The sequence below is a fragment of the Maylandia zebra genome, linkage group LG14, assembly GCF_041146795.1.
Source record: "Maylandia zebra isolate NMK-2024a linkage group LG14, Mzebra_GT3a, whole genome shotgun sequence".
Taxonomy (NCBI): Eukaryota; Metazoa; Chordata; class Actinopteri; order Cichliformes; family Cichlidae; genus Maylandia; species Maylandia zebra.
The window spans coordinates 15,992,804-16,006,368 of NC_135180.1; the positions used below are offsets into that span (position 1 = coordinate 15,992,804).

A 13,565-nucleotide genomic window follows, 5' to 3' on the forward strand; every position below is an offset into this window, starting at 1 on the left:
TTACTCTTTGATTTAACCAATCTTAACATTTTTGCTTAAATTACATTTTTAAATCCAACATAATGCTTATCTGATATCCAGTGACCACTCGACCATAACATGAACACACTAGGAATTTTTATCCACTTCTTAGCTGGTTAAAGACAGACGAACAGTTAAAGCAAAACAAGTGCAAAGGTTTTGTCTTTACATATTTATTCCACCTTTCATTACAAACAGCCCATCACAGGAAACAAACAGGGGAACCTGCAAGAAACAAAGACTGCAGGTTAGTAAAATTGAAAACAAACAGTAATAAAATAGAGACGTGTAGAGATGCTGCTGTAGTACCTGATTATGCCTTCTCTGCTGCTGCCTCCTCATCTCCACCCTTGGTGTTACGTGTGTAAATCAGCTGTGCTCTGTGTTTGGACACCAGTTTGATCATGCCTGCAAGACAAAAACGGACCCAAGTTCTCCGTCAGCATTTTTTTTGTGTTTTTAATTTGCACCGTTATGTCAATTGTTGTGATACATTTGCCCTAGTCGGCCTGCACAGGGACGAACGTGATATACAGCAGGTAAAGCAGATATGTGCAACAGATCACTTCTCCCAGGTGTCCAAACACTGACAAGTAAATGTATTACAAGGCAGGGAAGGCAATCTAGCTACGATGCCAATGTAGCCATTATATCTCAAATCAGTTTGACAGCTAATTTTCAAATTAAATTAGGCATAAGGAACTAATACAGAATTTCTTCATGTGTCCCTCCTGCTGCATATGAAGCTTCACTGTATGGGACAAGAACAAATCTGCGTTCTTTAATCAGAAGCACAGTGCACAGCCTGCTGAAGGCTTTAATTCATAAAAAGAATGCTATACTGAGTCTAGATGACAATATCTCTGAAACACAATGAGTAACACCACACACACTTCAGTTAAACTACTGTAGGGAGGAAAAATAAATAAATCAAATGAATAAAGCATAATGCACCCGTTTGAAATATGTTCAGCATTTCACATCACATGAAACAGCAGACAGGCTGCAATATATCATTTGTTTCCATGTAGCATTTCGAACAGAAGTTGAAGGATGTCAAAAGAGGAGATAAGTAGTCACGCTGCATGCACATCACTGTCATTTAAAAACAAATGATGAACTCGCTGACAAACCACTCTGGCCTGGGTTCATACTGTGTAAGCATTTATAAACATTAGACACAGCCAGCGAGCAGTGCTGATGACTACGGGCATATTCATCGGCTGAGTTTAATGCTGCATCACAAAATAGCAGATGACAAGAGATGTTACAGTTTCCATTTTTTAAAGCTGGAGCAAGAACCATCTCCTGATCAGCCCTTAATGCAAAAGATGTACCATCGTGTAACTGAGTTTTCTCTGAAGTTGGAAATCACCCTGCCAAACTCTCAATCGACTTATTCAGGGCAGTAAATAAAATCCTTTGCTGGTAACATAAGCAAACACTGCTTTTTTGGCAGGGACTAAAATCTAATGCTTGGGAATGGTGCTGACCAACTGAGCAAAGCTCGCTACCATGACAGACGTGTGATTAACTTTGATGCCCTTCCTAGCGTCAAAGATCCAACACGGACCTTCAAGAGCTCTGAGCAGAGAAAGTGAAGTTCACCTTTGGCGAGCAGCTCCTGGAGGGCGTTCCTTGCCAGAGAGCCACGGATCTTCAGCCTCTCAGACACAACAGCGGGGGTGATGAGCTTGTAGTTGGGAACTTCTTTGTACAGCTTGTCGTAGGTCGCCTTGTCGAAGAGGACCAGGTTGTTGAGCTTATCCCTCACTTTTCCCTTGGACCACTTCTGCTCAGAAACAGACATGTTGTTTTAAAGACCGGGAAACCTCTAGCCTTAACATTTATTCAGCAGCCACATAATATAAAATACATCCAATATGGGCAAATATGAACAAAAACATACCTTCTTCTTGGCTTTGCCTCCAGACTTGTTGACTGGGTCCTTGTCCTTCTTGGACTTCCCAGCATCCTTCTTCTTATCCTGTTTAGGAGGCTGGAAAAAGACGACACCCGTTAAACTTTCACTCTGAAGCTACATGTTTAACATGTGCTGTAATGTACACAAGAGCAAGTTCGCATCGGTACTCCATTAATTTTTTAAAGGAAAAAAAAAGGGAAATGAGCTAGGGGCTAATGCCGGAATCGGATGGTCGGCATGAGGAGGCCCTGTCCTCAAAACGTTTCTAATCTCGCAGTCTTCATTAATTTTTAACATTTGCACCCCTACAATACTTTAGTATTTGGTGTTTGTGTCATCTGTACACATGCTAGTATATTTAGCGGTCACATGAGGGACAACTTTATTAAAGTCCTTTCTGTGAGCACAGTGTAGTTGGAAGCATGGTGCGTTTAGCAAACTGCTACTATGCTAGCCATAAGCTAAATGCGTGAAATCTTAAGTATGGCTGCTTCATCCACACACTCTCGTCCCGGTGCGGGGAGGCGCAGTGCTATCAAAAAATGTCCCGAGGTACTACGACTCCTGAATGACTAACGATAAGCCGAAAAAAGTCTAATTTCTTTCAACAAACGTGTAATAACTGTCCTCACCATGTTTCCTCGTCAAGATGTCGGAGCGAAAGGAAGTTCGCCCGTGCAAGAGCCCCTTAGACAACCTGTTTTTGCGGAAGTGAGATTGGGGCATTATGGGAACTTGAGTTTTCTCATGTTTCGTCGCTTTTATTGACTTTATTTGACTTATGAGATTGGCAAACATTCTGACAGTCATTACAGCGGCAGGTTTGAGACCAAAAACTCATACAAGTAAAATCTAATTTATTCATTTGATTTTTAGCCACCCGTCGAGGTCATGTGACAGTCGCTGTCAGCTGGGCAGGACGTTGCAAAGATGGTGATATACAGTGTGTATGTGGTGAACAAGGCTGGAGGGTTAATTTATCAATATGATAACTATGTCCCGCGAGCAGAGGTGGAGAAAACATTCAGCTACCCTTTGGACTTGGTGCTGAAGCACCACGACGAGAAGGTGGTCGTATCGTTTGGACAGCGGGACGGAATCAGAGGTAATCTCACGGGCACATCGTTAGCTTATTTATTAGCTAGCTATATGGGCAATCTCTAACGAAACCTGTCTTATGCCCAAGCTAAAATACTGGCATGCAGTCTTTGTCGGTTTATTATCTATAGTATGCGCATTTGTATCGTTTTTTACAGTCCAAGTTAACTGAAATGTTCACTGTTCTTCATTAAAAAATACTGCGGTGTCACTAGCTTGACTGTATGACTGGACTGAAACCTCTTGTCATTCGTCAGTGGGCCATGCAGTGCTGTCCATCAATGGAGTTGATGTGATCGGGAAGAACACATCAGATGGGAAGGACATCCTTGAATACCTGAAAGATCCTTCAAACTATCCCGTGTCTATTCGCTTTGGACGAGCGCGCCTGAGCTCCAATGAGAAGCTGATGCTGGCGTCCATGTTCCACTCGTAAGTAATTTCGTGTGTGTGGATTAAACCCGAGCTGCACAGTGGACAGCGGGGCCAGGTGTTTACTAGTGTTATTTATGTGTTGTTGTTTTTTTGTTTTGTTTTTTCTGAATGGGAGCCAAAGGAAGTGAAAACTTACCTGAGTGATCAATACATTTTGTAGTATGTACTGTTGTTTGATTTTTTTCTACTCTACACAGGATCGAAAGTATACATACACTTATTAATATTTTATTTTATTATTAATATTTTCATAAGGACGCCTGGGCAAAGTGCAACTTGCAAACATTCATTTAACTAAATATTTGTTTAGGCCTTTGAGCCTTTTTTAACCCTGCGTGGATCAGACAAAATCCTAAATAAAATCAAACTTGTACACTTAATTCTTCAGTTCAACGAACTCATTAAAATCCAGAAATTACCACAACATTCACGCCCAGTAGCTAAACTTCAGACCAAAACTGTATGTACCCTCACTTTATGAATGAAGCTAAATAAACACACCTGTTTTTGTGATCCCTCCCTCAGGTTGTTTGCAATAGGTTCACAGCTATCCCCTGAAGCTGGCAGTTCAGGGATCGAAATGTTAGAAACTGACGTCTTCAAACTTCACTGCTTCCAGACTCTCACAGGTCAGTGGTGCAATTAAGTGTCATTTTAGGTTAAAAATACCAAAGAAGTAATGTCTTAGTTGGCTGTAGATTTAAAAACCAAAGCACTTCCATATGTAACGATTTCATTTAATTTTAGCTGTGAACAGCATGCAACTCCAGTAATAAATCTTCCTGGTGTATACATTCCTTCCCAGCTTGTTGATAGTCACTATTATAAAATGAAATCTTTCTCATTTTGTTCTCTCAGGGATAAAGTTTATCGTGTTGGCGGACCCGCGACAGTCTGGAATCGATGCGTTGTTGAGGAAGATTTATGAGGTGTATTCAGATTTCGCCCTCAAGAACCCGTTCTATTCTCTGGAAATGCCAATCAGGTATTAAAGAGAATTAGGATTGCATTATCTTGAAATAATTTATTACTGTACCCACTGTTTAACACCCACACATTTACTCTTGCTTTTCAGGTGTGAGCTCTTTGATCAGAATCTGAAGAGTGCATTGGAGGTAGCAGAGAAAGCCGGCAACTTTGGAGCTGGATCTTAAATCAGAGCATTCACAGACTGAAAAGAAATAAGTGGACTCCTTTTTCTTGTCTTGGACCGTTTGTTTGTTTTTCCTCCCCACATTTGCTCATTAACACTTTGTAAATACATTGTTTTGTAAATAATTCAGAGATTAAAATCCATACTGTATTTAAATGTTCTGAATCCATTTTACTGAATCAGTGAGTGAAGACTTTGGAGCATGAAGTGTAAAATTGGAAAAATAACCCTAGAACACTAATGTGCAGTTTCTGTAACAGTATCGCTAACGGTGGGTATATTTTACTCAATATACTTCCCATCAAAGTACACTAAAGTGCAGTACATGGAAAATTGAAGGACTCTTATTATCCTGTACAATGTCTGATAAAATAAGGTATAATGGGGTACTCTGATCATGTTGCTTTTTAAAAAAAATAAAAAACAAATTCACAGGACTGGAATTTGCAAAAGTCACCTGATATTAGTGTTATAGGGTTAACTAAGAAAAAGTATCATTGACCTAAGATTGCTCATTTCAGTGTGTTGTAGCCTCCTATTTTGCACTCTTACTATTGCAGTCCTGCAGAGGCATTATCAGAAAAAACATTCTCTAGCAATTTGCAGTAATTTCTTCAAGTTCACGCACTATTTATACAACATGTTGAGAAGCGCCTTTGCACATTTCTATGAACTTTATTTCACATATGACTAATTAAAAACAAAGACGTAAAAATGACTGGCTCGCACAGAATGAGCTCAGTCCGCCTTCTTGGGCACGTGTCCCATCTTTGTTCGAATGTTGCGCAGGAGGAAGAATCCGATAGTAGTGACAAGGCAGGTGACCTCTGCTACCCAGAAGGCCTTTTCCCAGCCATGGTGCTTGGCAATGGTGCTGAATGGGAGTCCAGAAAGGAAGCCACCAACTACAATGGGAATTCACACGGATTATTTCAATGGAAGGAGCGCAACACACACAAAACCCAACTTTAGAATTTAACTTTCAATTAATGAAAACCTACTGTTTGCCATCAGGGCAACGATAGCATGTGATGTCCCGCAGTAGTTGGATGGAGCGCTCTCATTGGCTATAACTCCAAACAAAGCTATTGGTCCATATGAGGAGAAACCGAAGGCGGCGCCCAAGCCGAGTATCCACACCTTGATGTACAGAGAAGAGATAAAAAAAAAAAGGGCTACTGAAGTCTGGCATTTGCTGTGCAGTGTGAACAGGTCACAGGAATTAATGTGTCTGTGTTACCTTTGAGCTGTCAGGAGTAACGGTGAGTCTGAACAGGTACATGGACACAAACATTCCTGCCATCATGCAAATCAGGATGAAGTGGCGGGGATTACCATAGAGCCTCATCCCTTGCTGCACACAAAGAAAATACTATGAGATGTTCCATTTCCTGGCTATAAGCTGAATAAAAAAAACACTGATTGCCCACTTAGGGGTGTGTTTCTATTGCTATTTATCCCTTTAACTTATGAAATGATGAAGAAAGTGCAGACAGGGAGAAAGCAATCTTAAACAGAAGACGATTTCCATAAAATAACATTGAAATATTCAAAGGTTAAAACCCTTTCTAGTCCAGTTCTCTCTATATTAAACAGGCTGTTATTGACCACAATCTTGGATCAAATAATGACTCATATTTAAAAAACAAACTCACTCTGGCCACAGCTTTGTCAGAGAGGTAACCTGCAGCCAGACTGCCCACCAGCCCGCCAGCCTCCAGGGCGCTCATGTATGAGCTACCTAAGAAAAGGAACACAGTGAGTTTAACTCTTTATTTCAAAGTAGACTCCCGAGGCGACTGCTCTTCTCCTCATCCGTACCCATGAGTGTAGACTGGCCCTTGTCCTGAATGAGAAACAGCTGGCCCCAGTCTGTGCAGGCGGTCTTCACCCCAAACACCACCAGGTAGGAGATGGACAGCAGCCACAGGTAGGGGGACAGGAGAAACTCAGACAGGGTGCTTTCATGGCTTGAGGATCCTGAAGAGGAAGCAGACAGAAGACCCTTTTTTGGATACCACGAGCACAGATGTGAGTGATGTGGTGATGGGAGCACTCCTCGGTTTTAAAAAGAAACATGCATCACATCCTGTGTTCACACTTTGCATGAGCTGCTTTCACGTGAGGGACACACTGAGTGCAGAGTCCATCAAGTTACTGATCTTTAGTCACAGCGCTCAAGGCCCATGCCGTTAGACAACAGACACACGTGCATGTGTGTGTGTTCAAATTTGTGTTATCAGAGCATTGTCTAAGTGTTAACAACATTCTGAGAAAAGCAGCGGTTCAAACCAGTTGAACCGCACCAGTTTCTGATTGTGCCTGACTAAGAGTCAGACTCACCACCTTTGCTCTTTTTGGTCGACACCTCTATGTTGGGCAGCCCCACATCCTTGGGCTCGTTCTTGATTACCAGCAGGCAAACAAATGAGGCAACGATGCAAATCATTCCAGAGGCGGACAGTATCGCCCTCCAGCTGTAACTCTGCGACAGCACAGTGGCAACGATGGGGCCCAAGCTGCCGGCCAGATTCATGCTGCAGGACAGAACCGCCCACCACGTCCCGAACTGAGAGGGCTCGAACCACTGATGGAGGAAAAGAGGGAAAAACATTAAGTCCAGACAGCCCTGGCAGGAAGTTCCTTGATATCCACATAGGATTTTTAAGACCGATCCCCACACTTGGTAGTTTAAAAGTCAGATATTCTTTTTTCTTTCAGACACACAAACAGTTACAGATTTCTGAGTCCTGTTTAAGACACTATGAAAATGCAGTTTAAAAATAAAATTATTTTATTGTCTTGGATTAGCTGTTTACGCTCCAACTCTGCCTGAGCCTGCTGATAAAATATTTGGGATCTAACATCAGTTTCCAGTTCATTCAAGATCTTATAGAGAATACAAACAGTTTTAGGTCCATTTCATTATTTCATCCTGTTTACTTGCTTTAGCTCATTCTGTATTTTCCTACTGCAGTGTCGGTTTGTTCTTTGTAACACTCAGAAGAAACTTAAATTTTAAACTCAATTTGAATTAGAGGGTACCGGGTCATATACCTTGCGCAGCACCCTGCCACAGGGAGGCCAGCCCAGGCCTTGGCCCAGACCGTTGAGAAACCAGAGGGCAGAGAAGACAGCAACAGTGGAGGACCAAGAGAAGATCACGTTGATGCCTCCCACCATGAACAGGCCAATGGAGAAGAGCCAGCGGGCGCTGATTTGGTCTGACAGGACACCGCTGATGAACTTACTAATAGCGTAGGCCAAAGATTGACTGCTGGTGATCATACCTGAGAAAAGAGGAGCGCTCATGCACTTGCTGCAAAATTGTTGTATAGGCACATCGGTGTTATCACATTTATAGAAGGTACACAGGGTTCAAGTTTACAGTACTGACATACCCAGATCGTCCTTATCCAGCTTGATCTCTTGCATTACAGAAGGCATCACGAAGGAGAATGTCTTTCTGTTGAAGTAGTACAATGTGTAGCCCACAAACATGGCCAGAAATATTGTACTTCTGTAGTATCCATAACCGGAGGCAGCCATGGTTGCAGCTCAGTCCTAAAACACTTGCAAAGCAGCTTCCAGAGGAGCTCCTGCCTTTTGCAACCTGTAGCAGTGAACTTTGCTTCAGGATCCACTGTACACAGGCAGCTGCTTACAAGCAAAGAAGTGTTTGCAATCAGCACCGGAGGTTAATGGTCAACTTCTACACCCTGAAGCTGATTGAATCATGGCGCCTACCCTGCGCTGCAGGCTGGCTTCACGAGGGCCGGAGGAGGTGACCATCAGTTTGTGACACTATCCCCTGAGAGTGATCTTCTGTCCTTCAGGCAGAAGTCCTTCTGTTTTATCAAGTGTTATTTTCTTGTTGCTGTTTATCTATCTGATAATGCCATGACAGGAGTCCTCGGACTGACGCGTTTAATGATTTACTGAGGAGTCCAATAGCTGCTGTACACCAGGGGGAGGCTCCTATCCAAATGGAGGGGTGTGTGAGTGTGATCCTCATCAGCAAAAAGACCTGAGACACATTCATAAATTCAGGAGGGAGACCACGGTATTTGTGGCAGTGCATAAATCTTTTGTTGCACACGAGAGTTGTGGGTAATACAGTTCCACTGTGCACAACACATCAGACCAAAATCTTAGTATATAAGATTTTGGTCTGATGTGTAAGTGTAATCTACAAAACCAAAGTCTTTAGTGTAAATATACCTGCAGAAACCTCGGTGTGTCCACTTCCGCTTTTCCGTGTATGCGTAAAATCTCGCAGATTAACTTTCCCTGAGTTTGGAGTGAGTTCTCTCTGAAGTTCTGCTCGTTCCGGGGCTGAAGGATTTTTTGTGCAAAATTTCCGCATCATGTGGGCCAACTAGCACCGCCCAGCCACGAAAGCCGCCGGTAGTGGTACGGAATAACACTGTGTCCGGACAATGCTCCATATAACTGTGGCAATGACTGTATGAAATTAAATAACACATAACGACATAAATTGTAATTTAAATCTAAGTAACTACGAGTATTTCCGCGGAATGAGCTAGCTTGTTAGCGCTGTTTTTAGTGTTAGCATTCCCCCCCTGTATTCAAGTAAACAAATATTTCTACAGTGTAGCATTTTACCAGCTGGCTGTGTGACTAAACTACTGTTTAATAAGCCAATAACATTGTTTGAGTAAGTTTTGTTACTTTGCAGCCATGTTGGTAACGCCGTTGGGCACTTATCTCGGGCAGATATTTTGAAACATTTGCAAAATTTACAGCACATTACAGCATACATATTTAGAAGCGCCAGTTAAATCTTAAAAACCTATTTGCTGCTTGGCGGCTTTGCCTGAAAATAAGGTTTTAAAAAGCGTCTTTTCCCGGGAAGTGTTTTTTTTTTAATATCCTAGCTCCCTCTTTGTACTAGAGCTGGGCAAATCGATTTTTGTTGTGTGAAAGTGTTGTGGAAAGTAGAAATCGAAGTGATTTAGCGTTCATTAAAATGTTGTCAGAAGTTTCAGATTGATGACGATTCATCTCAGATATCATGGCGATCTGCTCTCCCCTGATACGCTGCCTTTATAGGTTAGTCAGTATCGGTATCAGCAGTACTGGCCCCGTATTTACATGGTATCGGATCGAAACCAAATTTTGCACAGCACTACTTTGCGGTCACGTGAGGTCTGCCCTTCCTCCTGTTCCCATGGCAACGGGTAACCAAACATTTCAAAGTCGGTGTCCCGTGAGCTGGAGCCAATATAAGTAGTACGCTCATTTCTTTTTAAAACCACATTAATTATTTGAGCTAGCTGGAAGTTATCCAAGAGCAAAGTATAATATTTAGAGTTTAGTATTTTTTTTAACAAATATAGTCTGTTTCACTGACCCACAGTAACCGAGAACTATGGTAAGTGTTAGGTTAAAAATAAAAAAGCTATTCTATGCTAAATCCCAGTGTTCAAATGCATGACCGTTATCTGCTGATAACTCCTGAGCGTTGTAATTACTGCCCCGCAGAGACTTGCCTCGAGCTCCACGTCATCCAGGGGCAAAATGTACCTCGGCCGGTACCGCACACTGGCTTCCGGCTCTCGGGTGGATGAAGATCTGTTTGAGAACCAGAAATCGGTGAGTGTGGGTCCTTGCACACTCAGCGGGAAATGGAGGGAAACACTCAACTCTTATTATTCACAATGATATCCCCAGATATCATCAGAAACTGCATGTAGCTGCAGTGAGAACAGAGGTCGTGGATGAGTTTGGGAGCTGATTACAGCTAAATCTCTGTGTGGATGTCATTGCAGTTTGACAAACGGGTAAAATCAGCAGGTGTAGCAAAGGATTGTTCATGGAAGAACCAGGAAGGAGAGACTCTTCAAATCATCACCAAAGACCTCATCCGAAATCTGCGGTAGGCCAGCATGAAACGAGCTCATTTGAATAAAACATGAAGAGAGTCTGTAAAGTGTGTGTGCTGCTCTGTGATAAACCTCTGCCTTATTTCATGTGATTCAGGCTAATCAGATTGCTATTGCTGATGTTAATACAGTATACCAAGTTTTTGAAACATTATACCACATGTCATCATGCCAGGATCCCCCAGAGAGATCCTTCAAGAGAGTCCGTCTTACTTCCACCAGCTGAGTTTAAGAGGCTCAACTCAACATCCTGGCTGCTCCTCAAGGAGGACAGAGAGGCCCTGAGGCAGGCTTACCAGAGGAAGAAAGAAGAGGAACTTGTAGGAAAGCTGACTGCAATTTTATAACAACAACAAAGAAGTCCCCTGATTTAATTAGTATTTTTATGTACTTTTTATTCAGAAAGCTGCAGAGGAAAGGAAGCATAGGATCCATGAGGCAGACCTGTCCCGTAAGCAGAACCAGCCACTGACTGAGCTGGAGATTGAAGCCCGGGAACGTGCACAGCGCCTGGTGGAGCGGAGTAATGCTTTAAGGATGGAACAGGAAGATGAGATCAAACAGCTCAACCAGGTAGGAAGAAAGTGCAGATGTGTGGATGACCAACCTTTAAAAAATATAAACATACCAGTACACAATAATAAACCTGTGTTTGTGTGGTCGTCTCAGCTGATTTTAGGTGCTCAGTGCCAAGCAAACCGTGACTACCAGATCCAGGAGAAGAAGCAGATCCGGATGGAGTTGACAGAGGAGGAAAGGCGTCTGGACAACATGATGGAGGTGGAGCGCCGCAAGGCTCTGGAGACTCTGGACAAGATTGAAGAGCTACGCAGGCAGCAGAGAGTCAAGTAAATGGAGCCCTATCAGAAACACAATCACCCTCTATTCGCGGATTGATTTTTTTGCAATTAACGTCATTCTTCGTCTTCTTCTGTTTGGGAGATCGCAGAAATCCTAATAATGAGCAGCGGAGGTCAACTAGGAGCACTGTCAACACGTGTGTGTGCTTTATATTTCAGGGGAAGGCAGGAAATTTACGATCAGATCCAGAAACGCCTGGAGAACCGAGAATTGGAGGAAGGCAAGAAAGAGAAAGAGAGTCAGCAGACACGAGAGGACCAGGAGAGAATGAACCTGGAGGATCTCGAGGTGCACGCGGAGGCGGAGGACACATCCACACATGCAGTTAACGTACACCGCGCTCAGTTTCTGCTCTGACCCATGTCTTCCTCCAGGTGCTGGAGAAGAAGAGGATGGAGCAACAGCTTCTGCAGGAGGAGATCAAGTGCATCAACGCAGAGACCATGCGGGCAAAGGAGCGGAGGATAGAGGAGGAGAAGCTGGCTGACATGAGAGTGAAGGAGTATCTCCTAAAAAAGCAGGTCACAGCCCACTGTTCCTTGTGGACGAGCAAGCTACATCATGTGACACACACATTTGATTCTGACGTTGTTTTTAACGTTAGCAATTCATTAAACCTGCAGGAGCAGCAGGCAGAATGCGAAGCAGAGCAAAGACGAATCAAGAAGGAGAAAGAATTGGAGATTGCTCGTTTGAGGGCTCAGCAAGAAAAAGAAAAAGACTACAAGGCTGAGCAGGTCAGGATCTAACAGATGTGCAATATATGAAGATTTGAAACCTGGCAGAAGATTTACAGATGTTCTTAGCTACTTGTGCTTGTGTATGTGTTTGTCTGGAAGGATGAGCTCCGTGCTCGCAGGAACCAGGACGCTGCAGAGAGAGAGTGGAGGAGAAAAGAGAGGGAGCGGGCTGCAAAGAAAGCGCAGCTGGAGGCGACGCTGAGATCGGCTCACATGGAGCAGGTTCACTACAAAGAGCGCAATCTGTCAGTGGAGGCGAGTCGGGAGAAGGCAGAGTTTGAGAGGCTGCTAAAGTAAGAAAGTCCGTTCGAAACCGATTTTCAAATAATCTTAATACACTCCGTTAAAAGTGCTCTCTCCACGCAGAGTGCAGCAGGAAGAGATGGTCAAAGAGCAGGTGCAAAACGACAGGCAGCGTCACAAAGTGCAGCAGCACGCGCAGGACATCCGCCAGCAGATGAAGGAACGCGAGATCTTAGCCACAGCTAAGCGCAAAGAGACCTTCAAGGAGGCCGAACGGTTGATGGAGGAAACTCGGCAGAGACGTCTGCGCCTCGATGAGCTCAAACAGAAGAAGCTCCAGGAGCTTAAGTAAGTGTGTGTGTGTGGGGGGGTTCACATAATGCAAAGTGTTTCCTCTTCATTCACCTCGCTGTGTGTTTGTAAACCACTCTGCATTTCTCCTATAGTGGCTCTTTCTCAAATAGTGTGTCTTCTCTTTCCCCTCACCCCCAGTGGGTTGCAGCACAGTTGCCCCTCCCTGAGTCTGGTTCTGCTGGAGGTTTCTTCCTGTTAAAATAAGAGTTTTTCCTCCCAAGTGCTTGATCATAGGGAGCTGTGTGATTGTAGGGTCTTTACCTAATAATGTAGAGCACCTTGAGGCTGTTGTTATGAATTACTGCCATACAAATACATTGAATTGTGCTTGTTAATCCACTACAGGGCTACAGGACTCTGTGAAAAGTACTGCAATCAGGTGGAAAGAAAGGTTCAGACCTTGACGGGCTGATCACCTGACCACTGGATTCAAACAACACGTGAGAAGTTCTCATCTGGTCCCGCCATTGTATTTACAGTCTAATTTAACGTGTTTCAATGTGGGTTAAAATGTAAAGGAATGTAACAATAAAGACTAATAGTTTACTAGTATGGAAAACACTGGCATTCATGTATTTGAGCTGTTAACTCTATAAATAGATTCAGCAACCATTAGAATAGCTTCTGGGTTTTTCCAAGTCTTCAAATCTCCTAACCTCTGAGGCACACCCAGTTATTCGTCACTATAAGCAGGCCCCAAATATGACAGAACCCTCTCACTTCAGAAAAGAGCCTCAAGGGTTTTCTCTGTAGTTACTGCCTATTTAAACTGATGTAGTCTGTTTTATGTATATTGAAAAAATAATCAACTTTTTTGCCATCACACACAG

General features: G+C 43.2%; 4 protein-coding genes across 6 annotated transcripts; 2 read left to right on the forward strand and 2 right to left on the reverse strand.

The window, feature by feature from the left end:
- Positions 1-178: 178 nt before the first annotated feature.
- rps25 (ribosomal protein S25) lies at positions 179-2,666 on the reverse strand. Its single transcript, XM_004543991.4, has 5 exons — positions 2,578-2,666; positions 1,931-2,020; positions 1,630-1,813; positions 331-429; positions 179-246 (listed from the first exon to the last, which is right to left on the reverse strand). The coding sequence occupies exons 1-4, from the start codon at positions 2,578-2,580 to the stop codon at positions 335-337; spliced, it is 372 nt and encodes a 123-aa protein (XP_004544048.1). The 5' UTR covers positions 2,581-2,666; the 3' UTR covers positions 179-246; positions 331-334.
- A 32-nt stretch (positions 2,667-2,698) lies between these two features.
- trappc4 (trafficking protein particle complex subunit 4) lies at positions 2,699-4,787 on the forward strand. Its single transcript, XM_004543990.5, has 5 exons — positions 2,699-3,050; positions 3,301-3,475; positions 4,004-4,107; positions 4,337-4,463; positions 4,554-4,787. The coding sequence occupies exons 1-5, from the start codon at positions 2,876-2,878 to the stop codon at positions 4,630-4,632; spliced, it is 660 nt and encodes a 219-aa protein (XP_004544047.1). The 5' UTR covers positions 2,699-2,875; the 3' UTR covers positions 4,633-4,787.
- Positions 4,788-5,286: 499 nt separating this feature from the next.
- slc37a4a (solute carrier family 37 member 4a) lies at positions 5,287-8,989 on the reverse strand. 2 transcript variants are annotated; one of them, XM_076892329.1, is made up of 10 exons: positions 8,853-8,989; positions 8,379-8,658; positions 8,033-8,288; positions 7,689-7,921; positions 6,975-7,218; positions 6,453-6,611; positions 6,287-6,372; positions 5,872-5,985; positions 5,633-5,771; positions 5,287-5,536 (listed from the first exon to the last, which is right to left on the reverse strand). In XM_076892329.1, the coding sequence occupies exons 3-10, from the start codon at positions 8,178-8,180 to the stop codon at positions 5,370-5,372; spliced, it is 1,290 nt and encodes a 429-aa protein (XP_076748444.1). In that variant the 5' UTR covers positions 8,181-8,288; positions 8,379-8,658; positions 8,853-8,989; the 3' UTR covers positions 5,287-5,369. The 2 variants fall into 2 exon arrangements, with proteins under 2 accessions (XP_076748444.1, XP_023009330.1); XM_023153562.3 differs by having other exon boundaries at positions 8,033-8,658.
- cfap45 (cilia and flagella associated protein 45) lies at positions 8,948-13,294 on the forward strand. 2 transcript variants are annotated; one of them, XM_076892328.1, is made up of 12 exons: positions 8,948-9,044; positions 10,137-10,247; positions 10,424-10,530; positions 10,713-10,857; positions 10,940-11,110; positions 11,207-11,385; positions 11,557-11,686; positions 11,773-11,919; positions 12,022-12,135; positions 12,238-12,431; positions 12,505-12,729; positions 13,081-13,294. In XM_076892328.1, exons 2-12 carry the CDS (start codon positions 10,173-10,175, stop codon positions 13,145-13,147), a joined length of 1,554 nt encoding a protein of 517 aa, XP_076748443.1. In that variant the 5' UTR covers positions 8,948-9,044; positions 10,137-10,172; the 3' UTR covers positions 13,148-13,294. The 2 variants fall into 2 exon arrangements, with proteins under 2 accessions (XP_076748443.1, XP_076748442.1); XM_076892327.1 differs by lacking the exon at positions 8,948-9,044 and adding an exon at positions 9,151-10,026.
- Positions 13,295-13,565: the final 271 nt, after the last annotated feature.

What these genes read in the sequence shown, in the direction of transcription:
- rps25 (XM_004543991.4), bottom strand. An exon ending in GAGGCAAAGCCAAGAAGAAG is followed by an intron (nt 1,814 to 1,930) that starts GTATGTTTTTGT and finishes GTTTCTGAGCAG; the next exon opens with AAGTGGTCCAAGGGAAAAGT. An exon ending in CCAGGAGCTGCTCGCCAAAG is followed by an intron (nt 430 to 1,629) that starts GTGAACTTCACT and finishes TTTGTCTTGCAG; the next exon opens with GCATGATCAAACTGGTGTCC.
- trappc4 (XM_004543990.5), top strand. Translation starts at nt 2,876, where the DNA reads ATGGTGATATACAGTGTGTATGTGGTGAACAAGGCTGGAGGGTTAATT. An exon ending in ACAGCGGGACGGAATCAGAG is followed by an intron (nt 3,051 to 3,300) that starts GTAATCTCACGG and finishes GTCATTCGTCAG; the next exon opens with TGGGCCATGCAGTGCTGTCC. An exon ending in TCTCTGGAAATGCCAATCAG is followed by an intron (nt 4,464 to 4,553) that starts GTATTAAAGAGA and finishes CTTGCTTTTCAG; the next exon opens with GTGTGAGCTCTTTGATCAGA.
- slc37a4a (XM_076892329.1), bottom strand. Translation starts at nt 8,180, where the DNA reads ATGGCTGCCTCCGGTTATGGATACTACAGAAGTACAATATTTCTGGCC. An exon ending in TTACTCCTGACAGCTCAAAG is followed by an intron (nt 5,772 to 5,871) that starts GTAACACAGACA and finishes CTGTACATCAAG; the next exon opens with GTGTGGATACTCGGCTTGGG. An exon ending in CGTTGCCCTGATGGCAAACA is followed by an intron (nt 5,537 to 5,632) that starts GTAGGTTTTCAT and finishes TTCCCATTGTAG; the next exon opens with TTGGTGGCTTCCTTTCTGGA.
- cfap45 (XM_076892327.1), top strand. An exon ending in AGATCAAACAGCTCAACCAG is followed by an intron (nt 11,111 to 11,206) that starts GTAGGAAGAAAG and finishes TGGTCGTCTCAG; the next exon opens with CTGATTTTAGGTGCTCAGTG. An exon ending in GAGTTTGAGAGGCTGCTAAA is followed by an intron (nt 12,432 to 12,504) that starts GTAAGAAAGTCC and finishes CTCTCCACGCAG; the next exon opens with AGTGCAGCAGGAAGAGATGG.